Genomic DNA, 17,406 nt, shown 5'->3' on the forward strand with positions numbered 1-17,406 from the left:
TTTAAAGGTTCTTCCTTTAAGCATTTAGCTTCGGACTGGACACAAGCAATACAAACAAGTGGTTATCGCTTTGATAGCAAGCTGGGCAAATCACCAGATGATGATTTATCTTGGCTGCCAGAGGAAGGATGAGACAAGCAGGTGCAATCCACGTGCCAGCAACTCCACAATGCAGGAAGGAGCCTGTTGGAAAAGGCAAGTGCAAAATAACTCCCAGCAAAACCAGTGAGGTTGAACTGAATAACTCGCTTCTTCACTACTCTGTGGTTCATGTGCATTCAAATTTACTGTCTTAAGATCACAAGAAAAAGTTGGAGACACTCAAACCCCAGAGCACCAGGATTGTTTGTGCTTCACAGTGAGTGTGACCCTGGTAGTTAGAGTTAATTGAGGAAGACTGTGCTACTTCTGAATGTTTACAGCCTAGATCAAGTAGCACTGAAACTGAATGCTGATCACCTATCTGCTGAGGAGAGATTTGGGGATTAAAACTGGACATAAACACTGGAGTAATTTGGAGGAAAAAAGCTTACTCGGTCCAAATGAATAAGGTTAAAAAGTCCTTTTGCAAGGTGGAAAAATCCTTCCTGCAGCATCCTCTGTCAGCACAGAGTTAAGAACAGACAGAAACTCGAAGCAATTTAGCAAGAAGGACAATCAGAGCAGTCGGGACCTGTCATCAGCATACTGGCCACTGCGAAAGAGTGATTAAATTGGAAGACATAGGCAATTATCAAAGACTAATTGCTTATTGTTGCTAGAAGTATATTTTAAATGTGTTTTTCTTTTTAATTGCTTTTGGAACAAATAAAGTGTCCTTAATTCAATTGTAAAATGTTTGGGAATGGGAAGTCTGCCAGGAATTGAGCAGCTCAGAGGTCTTGTGAAAGGAACTGCCTCTTTCAGTAGCCCACATTCATGCTCAACAATCCCATCCTCCCCCAACCTCCCTGTTTTCAGGGCTGTGCCCCCGAGTTTGGTGTATGTCTCTGTCTTGTTGGTGGTTGCAGGTGGTTGCAGTAGTTCATGCATATGTTTTCCTGTATTTTTATTCATTCCTATCCAAGGATCATGACCCAAAGAGGAGCTGGACTTCTCAGGTTCAATGGGGGAATTAAATGAGCAGGCTCTGAACTCACTGGGCACTTTCCAGAATGGGGCTGGGGATGTCTGAAAAGGTGAAATACTCATGTAATTTGAACCTGTTACAATCTGTATACCTCTGTGCTCTATATAGCTGAATGCTATGAAGTTGTGGAAGGGTTGGATTTGGCTCCGCATTGCATGAAAAGAACAGTGAATGAACAAACAAACAGGAGGATGCTATTCCAAGTACAGATGCTGAGGGCTACTTTGAAGAGCAGATCCAAACTTCATTTAGAAGATTTTATGCAAACAGCTAAAAGACTCTCATGTTATTAAATAACCATTCACCTTTTTCATGACCAGAGTTACAGGGAACGCTGCTTTTATATTCATAGAAATACCTTTTGTATGGATGCATTCAGCTCTGAAAATACTGCAGGACTTCATAATGGACAAGCAAATGTAACCAGTGCTGTATCTCTATGTGTAAATAATTTGCATGAATGGTTTGGAAAATTAAAGGGAACTGATTGATATGCAGGACTGCAAGTGTGAGCAGGAGATACAGAATCAGATTCAGATTCACTTATCAGAGGAATCATAGACTAGAGCCATAGGATTGTTCAGGTTGGAAAAGATCGCTCACGTTTTCTGGTCCAACCATCACCATACCCACTATCCACATCCCTCAGTGCCACATACCCTTTTCCAGTGCTCTTTTAGGACAATTAGAAGCTAAGCTGGCCTGGGCAAACGTTTTAGTCATCACGTTGGGTTTGGTGAACACAGAATAACTGAATCACTCGGAGAGACCTTCACTGCAGCAGCTCTGCATGGGGCTCATGCTCTTTGGCTCTCCTCCATCAAAGTGCCTGATGGACTTTATCTGGAAACATCCATGATGATGCTGCCCTCCCTCCACCTTAGATCACATCTCCCTGACCAGGATGAACAGAAATAGTATTTCGGATCAGTTCCAACAGCATAATATATAGATATATATTATATATATATCTTGATTGAAATTCCTCAAACCATCACGGCACAGCTAAACGATGTTTATTTCACTGGGCTTGAAGATTTCTTCTACCACTTGTATGAGATTTATTGGGGGTCCCTTGCCTGGAGTTTTGTTCATGGACTTGTTTGTGCAAAGCCAAGCTGCTGTAAGAAGTTTGCTGGAAGCCCTGAGCCAGGTTTCCCACTGTAGAGGCTAGCATATCTGGATCAGCTGGGATTCAGCATCCAGTGTAAAAGCAAATATCTAATGGGAGTTTCATTGTGTAAAGATGAACACGAAGTTGTCTTCCTCTGCAGCCTGTTTTTATTTTTAAATTAACCCAAAGCTGAGGAAGGAGCATAAGCAGTGCTGGAATATGCATTTCCATTGAGACTGTGTGTTTGCGTGCAGCTCTCCAAAATTAAGCTCACGTAGTGTCAAGTGGGGAGTTGGGTGTGGAAATGCAATTAGCTGTGACTTGGAACTCTTATCATACTAATGGGCCAATGAGCATGAGTGCTCACTTGGAAACTTGACCAAGTAGCAAGAACTCCTTAATGTGTATTAAAATGAACGGAGTAAATAAAGCAAAATGTTAATAATATTTGGTATTCATTTCCAAGCTGCTCCTTTGGGTGATATAAGCTGAAGTGCGCTTGGCAGGTGATGTTAAATGATGTTTTTCTTGTGGAATGGAGGCTTCCCTCTAGGAGCATTTTTGCCTTTTTCTTGAGAGTTTTGAGATTCTGAAGGGAAGACATAATATATAATCTGATGTGTTGTTTTCACGTCATTGCCTCCCAGCCTTCTTGGGATGAAACAGGCTGGCTGATCTAGTGACTGGAAGCCCTGCCTACAGCAGGGGGTTGGATCTGGGTGATCTTTAAGGTCCCTTCCAACCTAAGCCATTCTGTGACATTGTGAAGTCAGCATTGCCTATCAGGTGGAATAGTTTTTTCAGTGTGTGAGTTTGTAGAGATTCAGAAAGGCTTGGTTAAAGCTCTCAGTGAGAAAAAAAAACAAGGCTTTCTGTTCTTCACTGCCTTTCAGGTATTGCATGGTAATGCTGGCACGCATGGGTGCTTCCCATAGAGAATGTACGTAGATAAACAAGCAAGAGAGATAAAGGAGAAAAAGGGAGCAAAATAGATAGAAAAAGGGGAAAGAACAAAAGAAAAAGGAGAACCAGAATTCTGTTGGCTTGTTAAAATATCTAAAAGGATTTTGCTTTTAATTGGGAGTTTGCTTGGTCTTTTTCTACCTACCCACAGCAAGAAGTTGGAACTAAACAGTGTTTAAGGTCCAAGCCAAGCCATTCTATAATTCTGTGATTCTATAATTCTATTTATGATTATTTACTTTTTGTGTGACAGCTCGAGTTGCAACTCCCACCTTTCTTATGCAGTTTATTTATGTTGTTTACACTCAACTCTTTCCTTTAATGTTCTGAAGTAGTGTTTGCCTTGTGCCTGAATGTTGGGAAGCTGGATATATGGCCACCTCTATCTTCTGTGTGAGCGACCGTCTCTTCTGATTCAGAGCTCCTGTATGCTGAAGCCAGTAATGATTCACTCTCACAGCAGTGGTGTGAGCAGTCTCAGCTTTTACATGCCATCTGTGTTACTGAGCTGAATCTGCAGAAATGGGACCCTGTGCACATGGCTTTTCCTCTGTTCACGGATGAAAATATTAAAGCAAATCCGTATGGTCCGTGAGATGTTTTCTGTGTCAGGAAGGGAGTGAAGCTGCCTGTCAAACCAAGCTGTTCCCTCTGATGAAAGGAGACTGTTTTTAAACACTCCTTTCCATAGTATTTTGCACGCCAGCCATGTGTGTTTTCTCATCTGACGTCTCATTGAGCTCCTTGGCTGCGGTACTGCAAGAAGGAAGGGTGTGCTGGGAGGGAAGGAAATAATATCCCAGTATGTACACAAGCTCATGTGGGCACATACTCTTAAATCAATCTTAAATGAATTGATTTTTTTTTTTTTTAATGAATATGAAAGAAAATTAATCTGGTTGAGTCAGGCTTAATTGCTTCCCTTTTGTTTAGATTTTCTATTTTTGCACAGGCAGTGCTCTGAGCTATTATTAGCTACAAAGGTGGAGACAGAGGGCAAAGGGCTCATTTATAATTCCTACAGTAGAGCACTGAATTTTAAAGCTAAAAGGAAAGATGATGAGCAGCTTGAAAACACAGATTCATCCACTTAGCTTGCTGAGTGTTTCTGAAGGCTCATGCTGGTCCAGGGAGCTCTCACAGCTGTGGGACCTGCTGGCTGGAGGAACGAGTCAAAAAGAGATATATTTTGCAAATGAAAGCACTCACCTTGCAGGGAGAAGCTTGAAAACAAGCTGATTTAGGCTCATGAACTGGTTTAAATGCATCACTTTGGCTTTTGGGGCTGGAAGCTGAGAAGCACTAAGATTGTATGCACACATACAAACTCAATTTTGTGATTAAAAATGTCAGTCAGTTAAGTTTGGAGCGTATCCCAGGTAATGGGATACTATTACAACCACCATCTGCCTGCAGGATCTCAGGACAATCCCACAAGAAGCGGTTTAATCACATTGGGCAGGAGATCCTGCTTGTGCTAGGGTGTGCTATTGCAACTGGGGACCCGGTTTAGAGGGTACTATTGGTGAGGGATGGATGACCACACTAGATGATCTTAGTGGTCTTTTCCAACCTTAATGATTCTGTGATTCTATGAAGACAAGCCCAACCCCAATCAGTTTTTCTCGCCCTTTCCTAAAAAGCAGTGGATATCACAAACTCTTCTTCCTTCTCATCATCATGAGCTGGGCATCTCCCTTGGAAAGGGGAGGGTTTTGGCACAGAGACCATTCCAACTGGGACACCAGCATGAAATTTGGATGGCTACAGCTTGAGCACTGTGGGGTTTCCTCTTCCAAGCCACTTGGATTTGGGATGTGCTGCTGCATGGGGCAGACTTGGTCAATGAGGAGTTTTCAGTTTTGCTGATCCCACCTCTGGAGTTCGTGTCCCTTTCTGACTACTTTCTTCTTTGGCACTAATTCTTTCTCTTTAGTTGCTATACTCAAGCTTGTTCAGTTTGCCATGCTAAAGGGCATCACGAGAACGTGCATCATTTTGTAGTCTTTTTTTTCTGCTAAGGCAACAAAACAAAAATAAGTTTAAAAAATAAAAATGAATCACCTCAGTATAAAATGTTTTTTCTCTCTGAAAGTTCCTGAAGCATAAAAAGAGTTTCTTTTCTTGAAGAGGAGATATTACTAATGTAAATGTGGTGCTGTTGGCAGAGGAATAATATGCTGTCTATCATAAGGCAGGCGACTGAGGAAGAGCTGAAGTGATGGAAATGCCTCTTGGGCATGTGATATTGTGGGGATAGGTATTCACAGAGAGGATGCTTTCTTACATGTGCCCAGGGCTTTCTCTTATCTATGAACATGAACCCACAGTGAAATAGAAATGTTCCCATATTAATAGTGCATTGGAGATAACCCTCATCTGAAAAACACTGTAATACTGCACAACTGGGAGCCCTTTCGGAGGAGGGAATTGGACTAGCAATTTCACAGTGTGTTAGTAAAAGAAACATTTTGGTTCTGTATAAGCAAATGCCAATGTTAGTGGACATATCACTCCGGCTGCCATTGTCCCAGTAGTAAGCAATTTAGAGGCTCTATATTTTTCTGCTATCCCAGATAAAGGAAAGAAAAGTAGAAAGTTAAAAATAGAAATCCCAATATGAATTAAAGCACAAAAAGTGAACAAGCTTGTAGTGTCGCTGTCTAATTTCAAAATCCCTTTTTTTGTCTCTTATTATCTGGGTGATAGTATATGTGTTACACTGCAAGTTCTGGCAGTGTCTGTCCTACTCCAAAAGGTCACCTCGATACAGGAAGATGTACTTCTGGCTGTAACATGTGAGCATGGACATTCAGCTCAGGATCCATCCAGCCTCAGCTTGTACTGATGACTCCTGTTTAGATTTGCCTTCACCTGGTGCTGCTTATGGGCGAGAGAAGCATGAGAAGTATCTGTGGCTTTGGCTTTTAGGAGGAGGTTAGATGGAGCTGATTAAAAGATTTCTTATGCTGCCTTTGTATAGAGTGTACTCATTTTTTTTAATAGCTCTCTCAACATGGAAGGATATCAAACTTTCATGAGCTGATTGTTGCAAGACATTTCCTGCAGTACTGCTGTGTACAACACTGCAGCGCTGCCTTTTCCTAAGGTTGACTGTCGTAGAATCTTGTAATTATGGAATATCATGAGTTAGAAGGGACCCAAAAGGATCATCAGGTCCAGCTCCACACTGGACCACCCAACTGTTAGGCACGCTTGGTTTCGTTTAGGTTATTTTTTATTGCTAAGTTTCCTAATGATTAAAAATTAACACTGTTTCCAAAGCAGAAGCCAAACTTAATGGGGAATTATCTTCTTGCTTTACAGATATCCTCGTTGATGGCAAGCTTTGTGACTGCGATGTGGCGGTGGACTGCAAAGTGGGTGACCCAGTCCCACTGCAGGTAAAGCTGACCAACTGGAGCAAGCACAGCGTGGGACCATTCGCACTCACCATGACGCCCTACCAGGATTACCAGAATGGGGTGCACAACTATGAGCTGCAGGATGCCATCACTTTTGTGGGATCCAACACTTTCTACATCGATTCTGTAAGTTTTTCTGTCGAAGGTATCACTTCTTTGGATTATGTGTATTTACATAAAAGAGTTTCATTGCTCAACTGTGGTTTATAAGACAGATTAATTTATGGAAAATGCCACGATTATGGCAGCTATTGCTAAAAGTGCTGTAGGCTTGGGGAGAGACATCTCTCTGAGATTGATAGAGACATCTCTCTGAGATGGTTTAAGACTGTAATTGCCTGTAGTGCAAGCCATCAGCTTACTATTGGAGACAGCAACTTTTGGTCACTCCAGATTTGGCAAGATGTGAATGAGTAACCTAGAAAAAATGTGTAATGTCATATTGCCTGTCTCTTGAGCCATCCAGTGCAGTCCGCAGTAATAGATTTTAAGTAACTTTTTCTCTTCAGAGCATGAGAATTAGTCCCCCAGGCTAAGCCAAGGAAATCATCAAATCAGTTTTAGTTAGATCCCAAGGAAGGACAAAAAAAAAAACAACCACTCAACATTAATGACCAGAAAGATGAGTTGGTTCATTTCCTAGCCACTTAGCTTTATTTTTACTATGAAAAAAAGGAGAAACAGAAATGCAAAAATCATGCTTAAAATGGGACAGAAAGTTCCTATTTAAAATAATTGGATTTTTAAATTTTCTCTCAGATTGCTATTTAGAAATTTCTTGTCCAGGAGTTTTTTGCTTATGAAGCAAAACACTGAAAACAGTTCTCGAATATAACTACAATTTGTTGCATCCTTTCCCAAAAACCAGCAATGACAAAAAATCAGAAGGGTGAAAAACATGAACCAATATGACAGAATGGAGTAAGCAATGTCTCTGGTGACTTAAAAACAAGAAGTGAAGGCTGACTGTTTAGGATTATGCTTAGGACCTTTGCTTAGGTCAGCTCTTCACATTGCTAATAAAATGTACCTGTCAAAACCGCATATTTAGGTGAACCTCAGTAAGAAAGGAATTAAAGGTTAACCACAGGAACAGTCACTGTGCGTATTTTTCAGTTACATACCATGGGAAGGAAATATTTCTAGAAGATAATGAGCGTGGAATAAACCACCAGCTTGAATTTTAATGGATTAGCATCCATATATTCATAGCTGAATAATTGAGATATGTCAACAGAAATAATCAAGAGACAGCTTCCTTTGACTCCCTTTCTGACAATGTGGGTAGTGTGTGGATATCCAGCTGCAGAAGGGCTGACCCTCCAGGCTAATGAGGGAAAAGGGAGACGTCAGCATGTGTTCCTACCTTCTGATTGAGTCTCCTAAGGGCAAGAAGTCATGGGGTCACATCTCTTGTGCTGCCCAGGCAGCCTCCTCATACGTTACATTCCCTGTATTCAGTATTTAGACATTTTCACTGTAAACACAGTACACAGAAAGTAAAAAAAAAATGGAGTTGTTTTCTGATGTTTGTCCTCTTTTTCACCCAAAAGGGTGAAATGAAGGGAATGTTTACTCTTAGACAAGAAGTGCTGCACTTCACGTTGTGCAGTGTTGATACTTGTCCTGAACAGGCTGCTAATGAAAATGCTTAGTCACATTTGTTTGAGGCATAGAGCCCTGATCATGGAAGAAAGTTCTTACAAACAGTGGATCTAATGCTGTCAGAGGCCCTTTCATCCTCTGTAATAATTAATTTGGTAGTGGAAAAAAGATTTCAGAATACAAGAACAAGAATAAAGTCCTGGTTTGTGCATTTGATGCTTCGGGGAGGAATGAACATACTCACAATTGTGTTCATACTCCATGTTTGACAGAAGCTCAGACACTGGTAAAGAAGCTGAAGAATCTCATAGTTGGATGAGATGAAAGAGATTCCATGTCTCTTTTTTATAAATTAAAGCTCAGACTTTGGATGAGATTCCCAGCTGGTGTAGCTCCATGTTACCCTCTCAAAGCTATTAAACACGTGCTCATTATTTTTATAAACTGAGATTGCTGGCACATTGTAATTTTGCTCATTTAATGGAGATGCCTTGAAATGCTGCTATTTCCCAGTTTTGCCCCTCTGCAGAAAGATGCTCCCCTCTTCTGCTGGACTGATGCTGTGAGTATTTGTTGCCGTGCAAAGTTGGCCAGTTTATCTCAAACTACATTCGTCAGCAGTTTGGGCTAATTGGGCTGACATTACACTGACACTAGCAAGGAGGTGGTGACATGATTTATTGCACTGCTGAGCTGGGTGGGAGGGAGGATGAAGAGCCAGTGTGTGCTTTGGCGTAACAGTAGTGTGCGGTCAAGAACAAGTGAGAACATCAGGTATTACAGTGAGATGCTTCTCATACCCTAAAAATTTGGTCTGCTATCATGATGATGGAGAAATAGCAACAGTATTGGTGCTGAGTTGAATGTGACCTCTCAGGAAAAATAAAACATCCTTCTGCTTTCCTCACTGTTAACTTCTTATGAAGCCTAATGCCTTAACATTGAACAAATCACAAATTTGAAACTAAAAAGTTTCAAACCATTTTCTGCATCTGTTTGGAAGACAATCTGAACAGGGATTTTTAGTGTACATAAACTGCTCCACAGAATGAACAGAGGTGTTTTTTTTTTTTTTAAGGGTAAAAACTTTGTTTTTCACTTTCCTATCACTTGAAGGTAGATGACTTCTCTTGGAGGTAGTGCTTATTCTTGGACTCTATGATCTTTGAGGTCTTTTCCATCCTGAGTAATTCTATTCATCCCTTTGTGCTCCCACGTCTGTTCAGAGCAGCAGTCTGCATTTGTTCCCCAAAGGCTCTGCTAGGATATAATACCTCAAAAAGCAAAGTATTTTCCTCAAAATTTTAGGAAATATTTGGATATTTTTATACATTTTAAATTACATAAAGTCTTTATTTTTAAAATTAACTTTTAATTTAATTAACCTTACCTGTCTATGCCTGTATTTAGCAGAAAAGGTGCCTTCATAGGCTATCATTTAGACAGTATGCATTTTTTTAGTCTGAGGTCTTGAAACATGAAGTAATATGATGGGTACCCACACATTCTAATACATCTGCTTTATCTCGCTTTGCAATCTGAAGTTTAACTTTAGCCATAGTATTAAAGATTCTTATTTCTTCCCAGTGTTTTGACTAATTAATTGATCAGACAGAGCTACTTCAAACCAAAAAAATTATATGCTACAGAGATTCCTGTAACTACCAATAATTCATCTTCCCTTATTGTTCCTGCTTTTGCCATTACTGTTCTCAAGCAGGTTGGGCTTTTTTTCCTGGGTGTGTTATCTCACAGTAGCTCAGATGATTGGTAGTGGAACATGGGGAGAATCTCATTAGGAAATGGTCATTTTGAATCAGCTCAGAAGCTATGACGAACATTTGCTCACTTCTGGCAGGTCCTCTGTGGCCCATCTGGCCAAATTAGTTTTCTTGGCGCTTCTGCTCACACTGTAAACTCTTTGGGGGCAGTGTACATTAGCTGGCATGAGCCCTAATCTCCAACTGAGTTGCCTCAGTACTTCAGCAGTATAAATAATTAGTAGTTAGTTCTGAGGGATCAGTCCCACATGATAGCCTGAATCGGGGGAGGATTAGGATGGAGCTAGCAGTCTAATATTTCTTCTGTCTCAGAGGAACATTTCTTTCTTGAATCTTCAGTCATGTTTTCCTGGAGTGTAAGCAAGGTTTACGTGCAGAGGATTTGGTGGAATTATAGTAAAATCTCTTTGGACTCTGTGGCTTGACTGAGCAGTGCATACCATCATTCCAAATTGGGACAACATACAAGATAGTGTCTAGGTGGTGGGGCTGCCAGGCCTGCGTGCTGCTATATCAATCGACAATACAAATTCAGCTTGGGTCAGGCATGAGTATGCAATCTTCATGTTGCTCTCAAATTAGCTGAGGCACGCATTGCAGTCACTTGGATGGTGAATGTCAGCTCCAGTGGGTTATATCCAACTTGAGTACACATCTATACAAGGCCTTCGGCATCCCTTCACCACCACTGAGGAACCAAGGCCGATGGAGTTCAGGGAATATTTTACTTCATTCTGTGTCTGACACCTACATTTGCTCTGATTAATCCTTTTGTTGAACAGATGGCTCAGATGTATATATCCATTTTATGGATTTTTAGGTGGAGCTACCATTGCATTAGGTATCAGAATATTAAATACTTTGTTTCCTTAACCAGGGACTTCCCAGTGCCAATAGGCCTCAAGGGGAAAATTACTGCAGATACTTTAGGGATGTTGCCAGCTTGGCAATGAAACCAAAGGTCCACAAACCCTTACAGTTGTATGAAAATTACTAACCAATCACCATGAGGAAAATGGGCTGAAAAATCACTAATTCCTAACATCTGTGTGTAAATGTTGTGCAGGTAGTTAGTTCAGAGTGTGCACTTGATCTGCAGGAAACCACTGAGCACCTAGGTTTGTGCAATTGAAATATATAAGCAATGAATCTTCTGGTTGTGTGATGATTGACTTATTGCACATGGGGCAAGATATCCGCTTTTCAGACAACAACTTGAATACTGGAGTGCACAGAGACACCAAAAAGTGTGTTGTTTACTCTTAAAATGAGTCCTGTGTGCAGCATAGCAATCAGTTTGGATCTGGCTCTCTGCAGGCAGATCTGGTCACGTATCACTACCTGCCTCACTGATTCTTCCCACTTACAGTGAAGAAATGAAGAAAAGAATGAGTGCTGCATAGGCTCGTGGCATAAAGGCAGGGACTGCTAACACATAGGCAGAACTTTAAAGAGATGAAGAGACTGTGTTGATGTCGATGTGCCTGAAGACACAACCTTTCTGCCTGTCTAGAGCTGTGATCAGTGCTTTAACAGATATTTCTCCATGGGGCAGCTAGATTAGGGAAAAAATGGACTGGGGGCTTCATTTGCTGCTCACCTCCACCCATTACTTGCATTAGTGCCTACCTCTGTCCTTCTCTGCACGCATCAATTCCAATTAGGTAAAAATAAGGCAAGCAGCCCAAGCAGGAGGAGAAGGGAGGAGGAGGGGAGGCTGTTTGATGTTCTGCATGTCCAGACACAATGCCAGAGGGCACACACTTGTACCCAGCGAGGAGGTGAGATGCCAAGGACGTGGGTCAGTACAACAGCTGTGACTGCTCTCATTACTCACTAGGACTGTACGTTGCTGACACAAGTTTGCTGTAGGTCAGCAAAAGTGATTGGCACCAAAGCCAAAGGGAATATGGGGTCTGCCAGCTCTGATGATACAAACACTTGTGAATAGCCAGGTTCTGGTATAGGAGCAGGATTTTAGGCAGCAAAGAAGCCTAATATCACAGGTGGCTCTAAGGGATACATGTCTGCTGGCTAAAGGACCTGGCAGCAAAAGTCCAAAAAAGCCTGGAGCAGAAAAGGACAGAAGCAAACAGCTCATTTCCCAGTGATGTCCTTTGCTAACATTTTTTTTTTCTCCTGATTCCAGTCAAGTCGTGCACACCTGGGCAGCATAGTGCTTCTGGATGTAATGCCAGTTTCCTTGGTAGCTGGGTTTGGGTCCCAGCTTGGCTGACCTGTGTTACGTCACAGTCAGTTGGAGTCAGCTCTGAACTCTGTATTGTGATGGATAGTGAAGTGTTTGGGGATGACTAAAGAAAGCCCATTATCAATGAATATTCAAGTAAAAAGAAAGTACATGGGCACAAGACTACCCAGGAGAGTAGGGACAGCCCCTACTGATACATTGAGAAATTATTCAGGGTCCAGAGAGCAGAATGGAACTGGTAGGATGGTCTTGATAGAATGAAGACTACTACTAAGGAGCACCACTTGCCATTAATTGAGTTTGTTCTGCTGGGCTGACATTGTCTCTTCATAATCTCTCAGACGAATTCCATCCAATGGTATGACTTTGTGCCAGCTCAGTGTTTCGTATCTGCAGTAACTTTAATCTGGTTCTAGGCATTCTGAAAATGGAATTAACATCTTTTGGAAGCAGGTGTTTATTGAAACAGTAGCACATGCTGAATAATGATAAGATAAGCTTGATAAAGTTAAAAATTACTTGAGTGTGTTGCTAAAATGGTGGAGCAAGAGATGGGCAATAAAGATATGGATCATAAATGGTTTAGTGATGAAGGGAAATATATAAATGTAGACATGGTGCAGTGTTTAATTTGGACAGGTAAAAACCCACTGTTTTGGGGATATGTCTCATAAACGTATTTTGGTGGGAGTGAATATTAAAGATTTCTGATTAGAATTTGCAGTCAGATTGTGTCTGAATAATAAGCGGGGGTGAATTTAGTTACTGCTAGGTTGTTAAATGGTGTTTAGCCACGTGTTTAGCAAGAGTTCACAGCCATGATTTAGACCTTTAATGTCAATTCCAATGAATGCAGTCTAAGGGAAGATGCTCCTGATTATTCAGGACATTATGGGTGGCTTTTGCCTTAAACCAAATGGGCTTTGAAATCAGTGACTACTGGAGGTCTTCTGGTTTGAGCTGTGCCACAGCACTGCTGCCTGACTAACACAGGATTTTAATTTCTCTTTCTACCATTGCTAGAATAGGGACAAGAAATTTACTTCTTTTTGTGGGAAGGTGATAATGAGATGTTTAATTTATGAATATTTCTAGAGTGCTTTGAGATAATTTTAAGGCAATACTGGCTTGCAAAGTGCAATTATTTTGTTTTGTTGCTTGTTTAATTTTACTGATTTTCACATTTGCTGTTGCAGGTAAAGCCAACCAAAGACTCTGTGTACTTTGGAGCACTTCTTTTCCTCTACACGGGCGATTTCTATCTGAATATCAAATTCCATGAAGACAACTGCAGCAAGGAGCTGCCTCTCTCCTGGTTCTGCCTTCCCAGTGTCCACATCCGTGCTGTGGAGCCTGTGGCCGAAGCTAAGCTGTAAATGCGCTGTGTGCTATTTGATTAACAGCAGTGTGCAGAAATGCTTGGCACATCCTCTGCTTGACCCCAGCTTGTTTCTGCCCAACCCCAGGCCACAGTCCCTATTTTGGAGGAACAGCTGAATGCTTTCTGGATTGTCTGATAGTCATTTGGGCAGCTGCTATTGCTAATTTCAGAGAGAGAGATTATAACCATGCTAGAGTTTTCCTCTGATTCCAAATAATCTTTGAAACTGCTAATATATGCGTTATACTTCCATACAGCCTATTGAGATCAGTGGATTTGGGAGAGTCTTAAGTGCTAAATTTAAGAGGTTTGAACTTAACCATGTGTTAGAAGATCTCAGCTCCAACTTAAATAATCCCTTTTTAGCATTCCAACAAGAGTTGAAATTTCTGTATGAATTTTGTCCTGGCTTACACTGGATTTCCATTACTCTGGAGGCGTAGGTTCTCTGTAAGAATAGTTCTCAGACTTGTTGCAGTTCACTTTTCTGCTGACTATTGGGTGTCTTTGGTGGTAAATAGGAGTAAAGATGGCTTTTCATGTGCTACTGAAAGTAAAAATGGTAAATATGCCTCCAGTTATTCTGTTCACCCCCTGAGCTTAGTGCCACTCAGCTCCTGGTAGAGTCACTGCCTTTCCTACTGTAAATCTATTAAGAAATGAGAAGCTAAAGAGTTTGTCCTTGCGAAAGGAAATAAGTCAACTTCTGGGTTGCCTGGGGTTTACCTGTGAATTTGGGCTTTCATTGCTCTGTTTTATACAATCACAACAGATTGAAATGTTTTCAGACACTTAAAGAACCGCCAAAATTAACCAGCTGGCCATTCTTATCTCTTTGAATCGGTTTTTGCAAACTCATTGGATCTGTTTCTTCATGCTAGTAGACTGGCTTTGATTATGTGGTTGGGTTTTTCTTTCCCCTTCTTTTGTTTATTTTGTTGGAGTTTGTTAGTAAAACTAATTAGTAGGCAATTAAGGGCATGGAACCCCTGACCATAAACTACATGAGGAGTTTACTGAAGATTCAACCTGTTGTTTTTCAGAAAACATTTTTGTACAAAGAAGCCCGAACTTTCTCTGTGTAAAGCAGGGAGGCATCCGATGTGTATGAATGAGTTTCAGACCTGCTTGAATCTGTCCTTAAATTTACAGCCTGCGGCTCTTCATGGTAGATTAATTTCAGGGATGAATACACCAAGATGCAGAAGCAGCTCAAATTAGCTGTATATGTGCTATGCCCTAAACTATCTATGCTCTGTCTATGCTCTACACCTACATCACTTACATGCACAACCCCTTTGCAATTTTCTTTTTTTTTTTTTAGTATATTTCATCCTAAAGTGGCCCATCCTGGTTGTACTTGGATAGTTGCTCATTCTGGCTCTGCACTGTGCTCAGTTGTACCCTTAGATGTGACTGGTGTTTTCCTTAGGAACACAACAGTGCTCAAAACTCGAAATGCTGAATGTTTGCAAAAGACTGTAATGTATCCATCCTTAATAATTTTTGTAAATGGAGGGAAGTACATAGCTCTAGCATGATAGCTGTGTTTCCAGTATATACAGGGTATTATCTCCACAACTGTATTGTGATGATGCTATCAGTGTTTGCTCCTGAGCTGTGGCTCTGAACACAGCTTCCACACAGAGTGAGAGTCTTCAGACTTAACATGTTGGAAATTGGAGACCTACAGAAGATTTACTAGCAGTGATGTACTGCTCTGTCAGCTGCCAGCACACAATGTCCGCTAACAGAACTCTTCCTTTGATTGCACAGTGGCTCTGGGCCAGAGACACCCTTGGAAAGAGGGTCAGAGGCAGCCAAGCTGGGCATGTGTTTGTGTTGGTGGAGGTTGGTTGACTAGTTCCGTGCCATAAGGCTGAATTCTCTGTCACTACATAGGCATATACACAGAAAAATAGCATCCCAGGAGATCAGGAATTAAACCAGTTAATCTTTCCCGTAAAAGCTTGCTTTTGACATGTGTCTCTCTGCTATGTTACACAACATTGTTGCAGCAAAATCCAAATTGGGTTTCATTCAGTATTCCCAGCAGGTAATCTGCAGATGCTAGGAATACAGCTACGACTATATAGGGACCACATTGCAGTTGAAACAAAAATATTGCGAAGCAGATGCTGTGCAGTCAGGGTGCTTCAGCTTACCCAGCAAGGGATCATTTCCCAGTATGTTTTTGAGAGTGTTCTCTAAGAACAGTGAATATTGCTCCTGTGAAGTCTGTACTGAGGTGCAACACTCCTCTGCCCTTTATACAAAGGGGGTGATTCCTAGCCCACTAGAGCTGCTGGAATGGGAACAGGCTTTATTATAGCAAAAGATAGCTGCATATTTCCTAGGTTTCCAATATGCCATTATAAATCTGCCATTTGTGCTCGTAAATATGTATTTTATGAGTGAGCTGATCCTTAATGGTCTGTCTGTTCATTGTATAGTACACCAGTCTGTCCCTTGTCAACTTTGAGGCTTAGTTGCTTTTGACATTTATGATACCTTTCCCAATTTCCTTACACTTCTACTTGTCTTGGTGAGAGAGATGAAACACAAGAAATTCTTCCTTCTGGGGATCATTTGTGACTTGGCCAGAAGTTACTGTCAGTGTAGTTTGGAGAAGTGGGAAGGGAAAGCACTTGAAATGAGAACACCGCTTTTGGTTTTCTCTTTAATGGAAGCTTCCATTGGAATTGCCATCAGGATCAGTCTTTGCAGTGGCTTGAATAAAGGATGATACTTTCCTGATCTGCTCTCCTTTTCTTTCTCTAAACCACCCAGATATTACTTTGAACATGATGACTCAAAATGTGTTGATACACAGCTGTAAATCTAGTACGATCCCACTTGGTTGAATTAAATCATTCCTAATTTAAATCACCATTGCTGAGAGCAGAAGTTGGTCCAACATATGTATGCTTTGGAGAAAGTTAAGTTATGTAAATCTAAGTATCTGAATAAATACTTGTGCTATTTACATCTCTGCCTGTCTCTTCTGTCTATGCTTCTTGATAGTATTATGTTTTTTTACTTGTAGTAATAAGGTATCCCTCAATGCTCTGTCTCTGAAAGGAGAATGATGATGGAATCAGACTTCCTCATCCTAGATAAACTCAGAGTTGATGCAAGATATATGCCTATGTCAGTCTCCATTAGTTGTCAGCTGAGGGGAAAGAGGTGCACAATGTGAAAGGTGTCTTAGGTCTCAGTATCCTTTCTGTCCTCAAAGGCAGGAAGGAGGACCAGCTCTGGAGACATGTTTGGAAGGACTGGTTGGAAAATCCTTCCAAACAGTGTTTACTCAGTGTATAGCTACACCAGACACAGTAAGGAACCATTAAAGCACAGATCATAGAAATGTAGAATATTAAGGTTGGAATCTATAGTCCAACCATCAACCCATCCCCATCATGCTCACTGGTGCTCACCATGTCCCTCAATGCCACATCTGCATGTTTCTTGAATACCTCCAGTGATGATGACTCCACCACCCACCCCTGGGCCGCCTGTTCCAATGCATCGCCAGTCTTTCTGATAGGAAACTTTTCCTGATATCCAACCTGAACCTCCCATGGTGCAATTTGAATCCATTACCTCTTGTCCTACTGCTAGACACCTGAAAAAAGAGAATTGTAGAGGCCAATAACATCCCCTGAGCCTCCTCTTCTTCAGACAAAATAATCCCAGTTCCCTGGGATTCATGTGGACAGATGCCTTGGGAAATCACTTTATACCCAAAGACTGTGCCCAGTAGCTGTATATTAGAGAGACAGTGCTCCTCCTCCTGTGT

The 17,406-nt window shown here is 41.3% G+C and overlaps 1 protein-coding gene across 6 annotated transcripts in view; it reads left to right on the top strand.

The window, feature by feature from the left end:
* The window catches only part of TRAPPC9 (trafficking protein particle complex subunit 9), a 446,388-nt gene extending 429,792 nt beyond the window's left edge, over positions 1-16,596 (top strand). For all 6 annotated transcript variants that reach the window (XM_072327382.1, XM_072327387.1, XM_072327386.1 and 3 more), the window contains 2 exons: positions 6,534-6,757; positions 13,423-16,596. In XM_072327382.1, coding sequence (XP_072183483.1) covers positions 6,534-6,757; positions 13,423-13,602 — 404 coding nt within the window. In that variant the 3' untranslated portion in view covers positions 13,603-16,596. The remainder of the gene's footprint in view (positions 1-6,533; positions 6,758-13,422) is intronic.
* The last annotated feature ends 810 nt before the right edge of the window (positions 16,597-17,406 follow it).

The sequence above is a fragment of the Excalfactoria chinensis genome, chromosome 2 (genome assembly GCF_039878825.1).
Source record: "Excalfactoria chinensis isolate bCotChi1 chromosome 2, bCotChi1.hap2, whole genome shotgun sequence".
NCBI lineage: Eukaryota > Metazoa > Chordata > Aves > Galliformes > Phasianidae > Excalfactoria > Excalfactoria chinensis.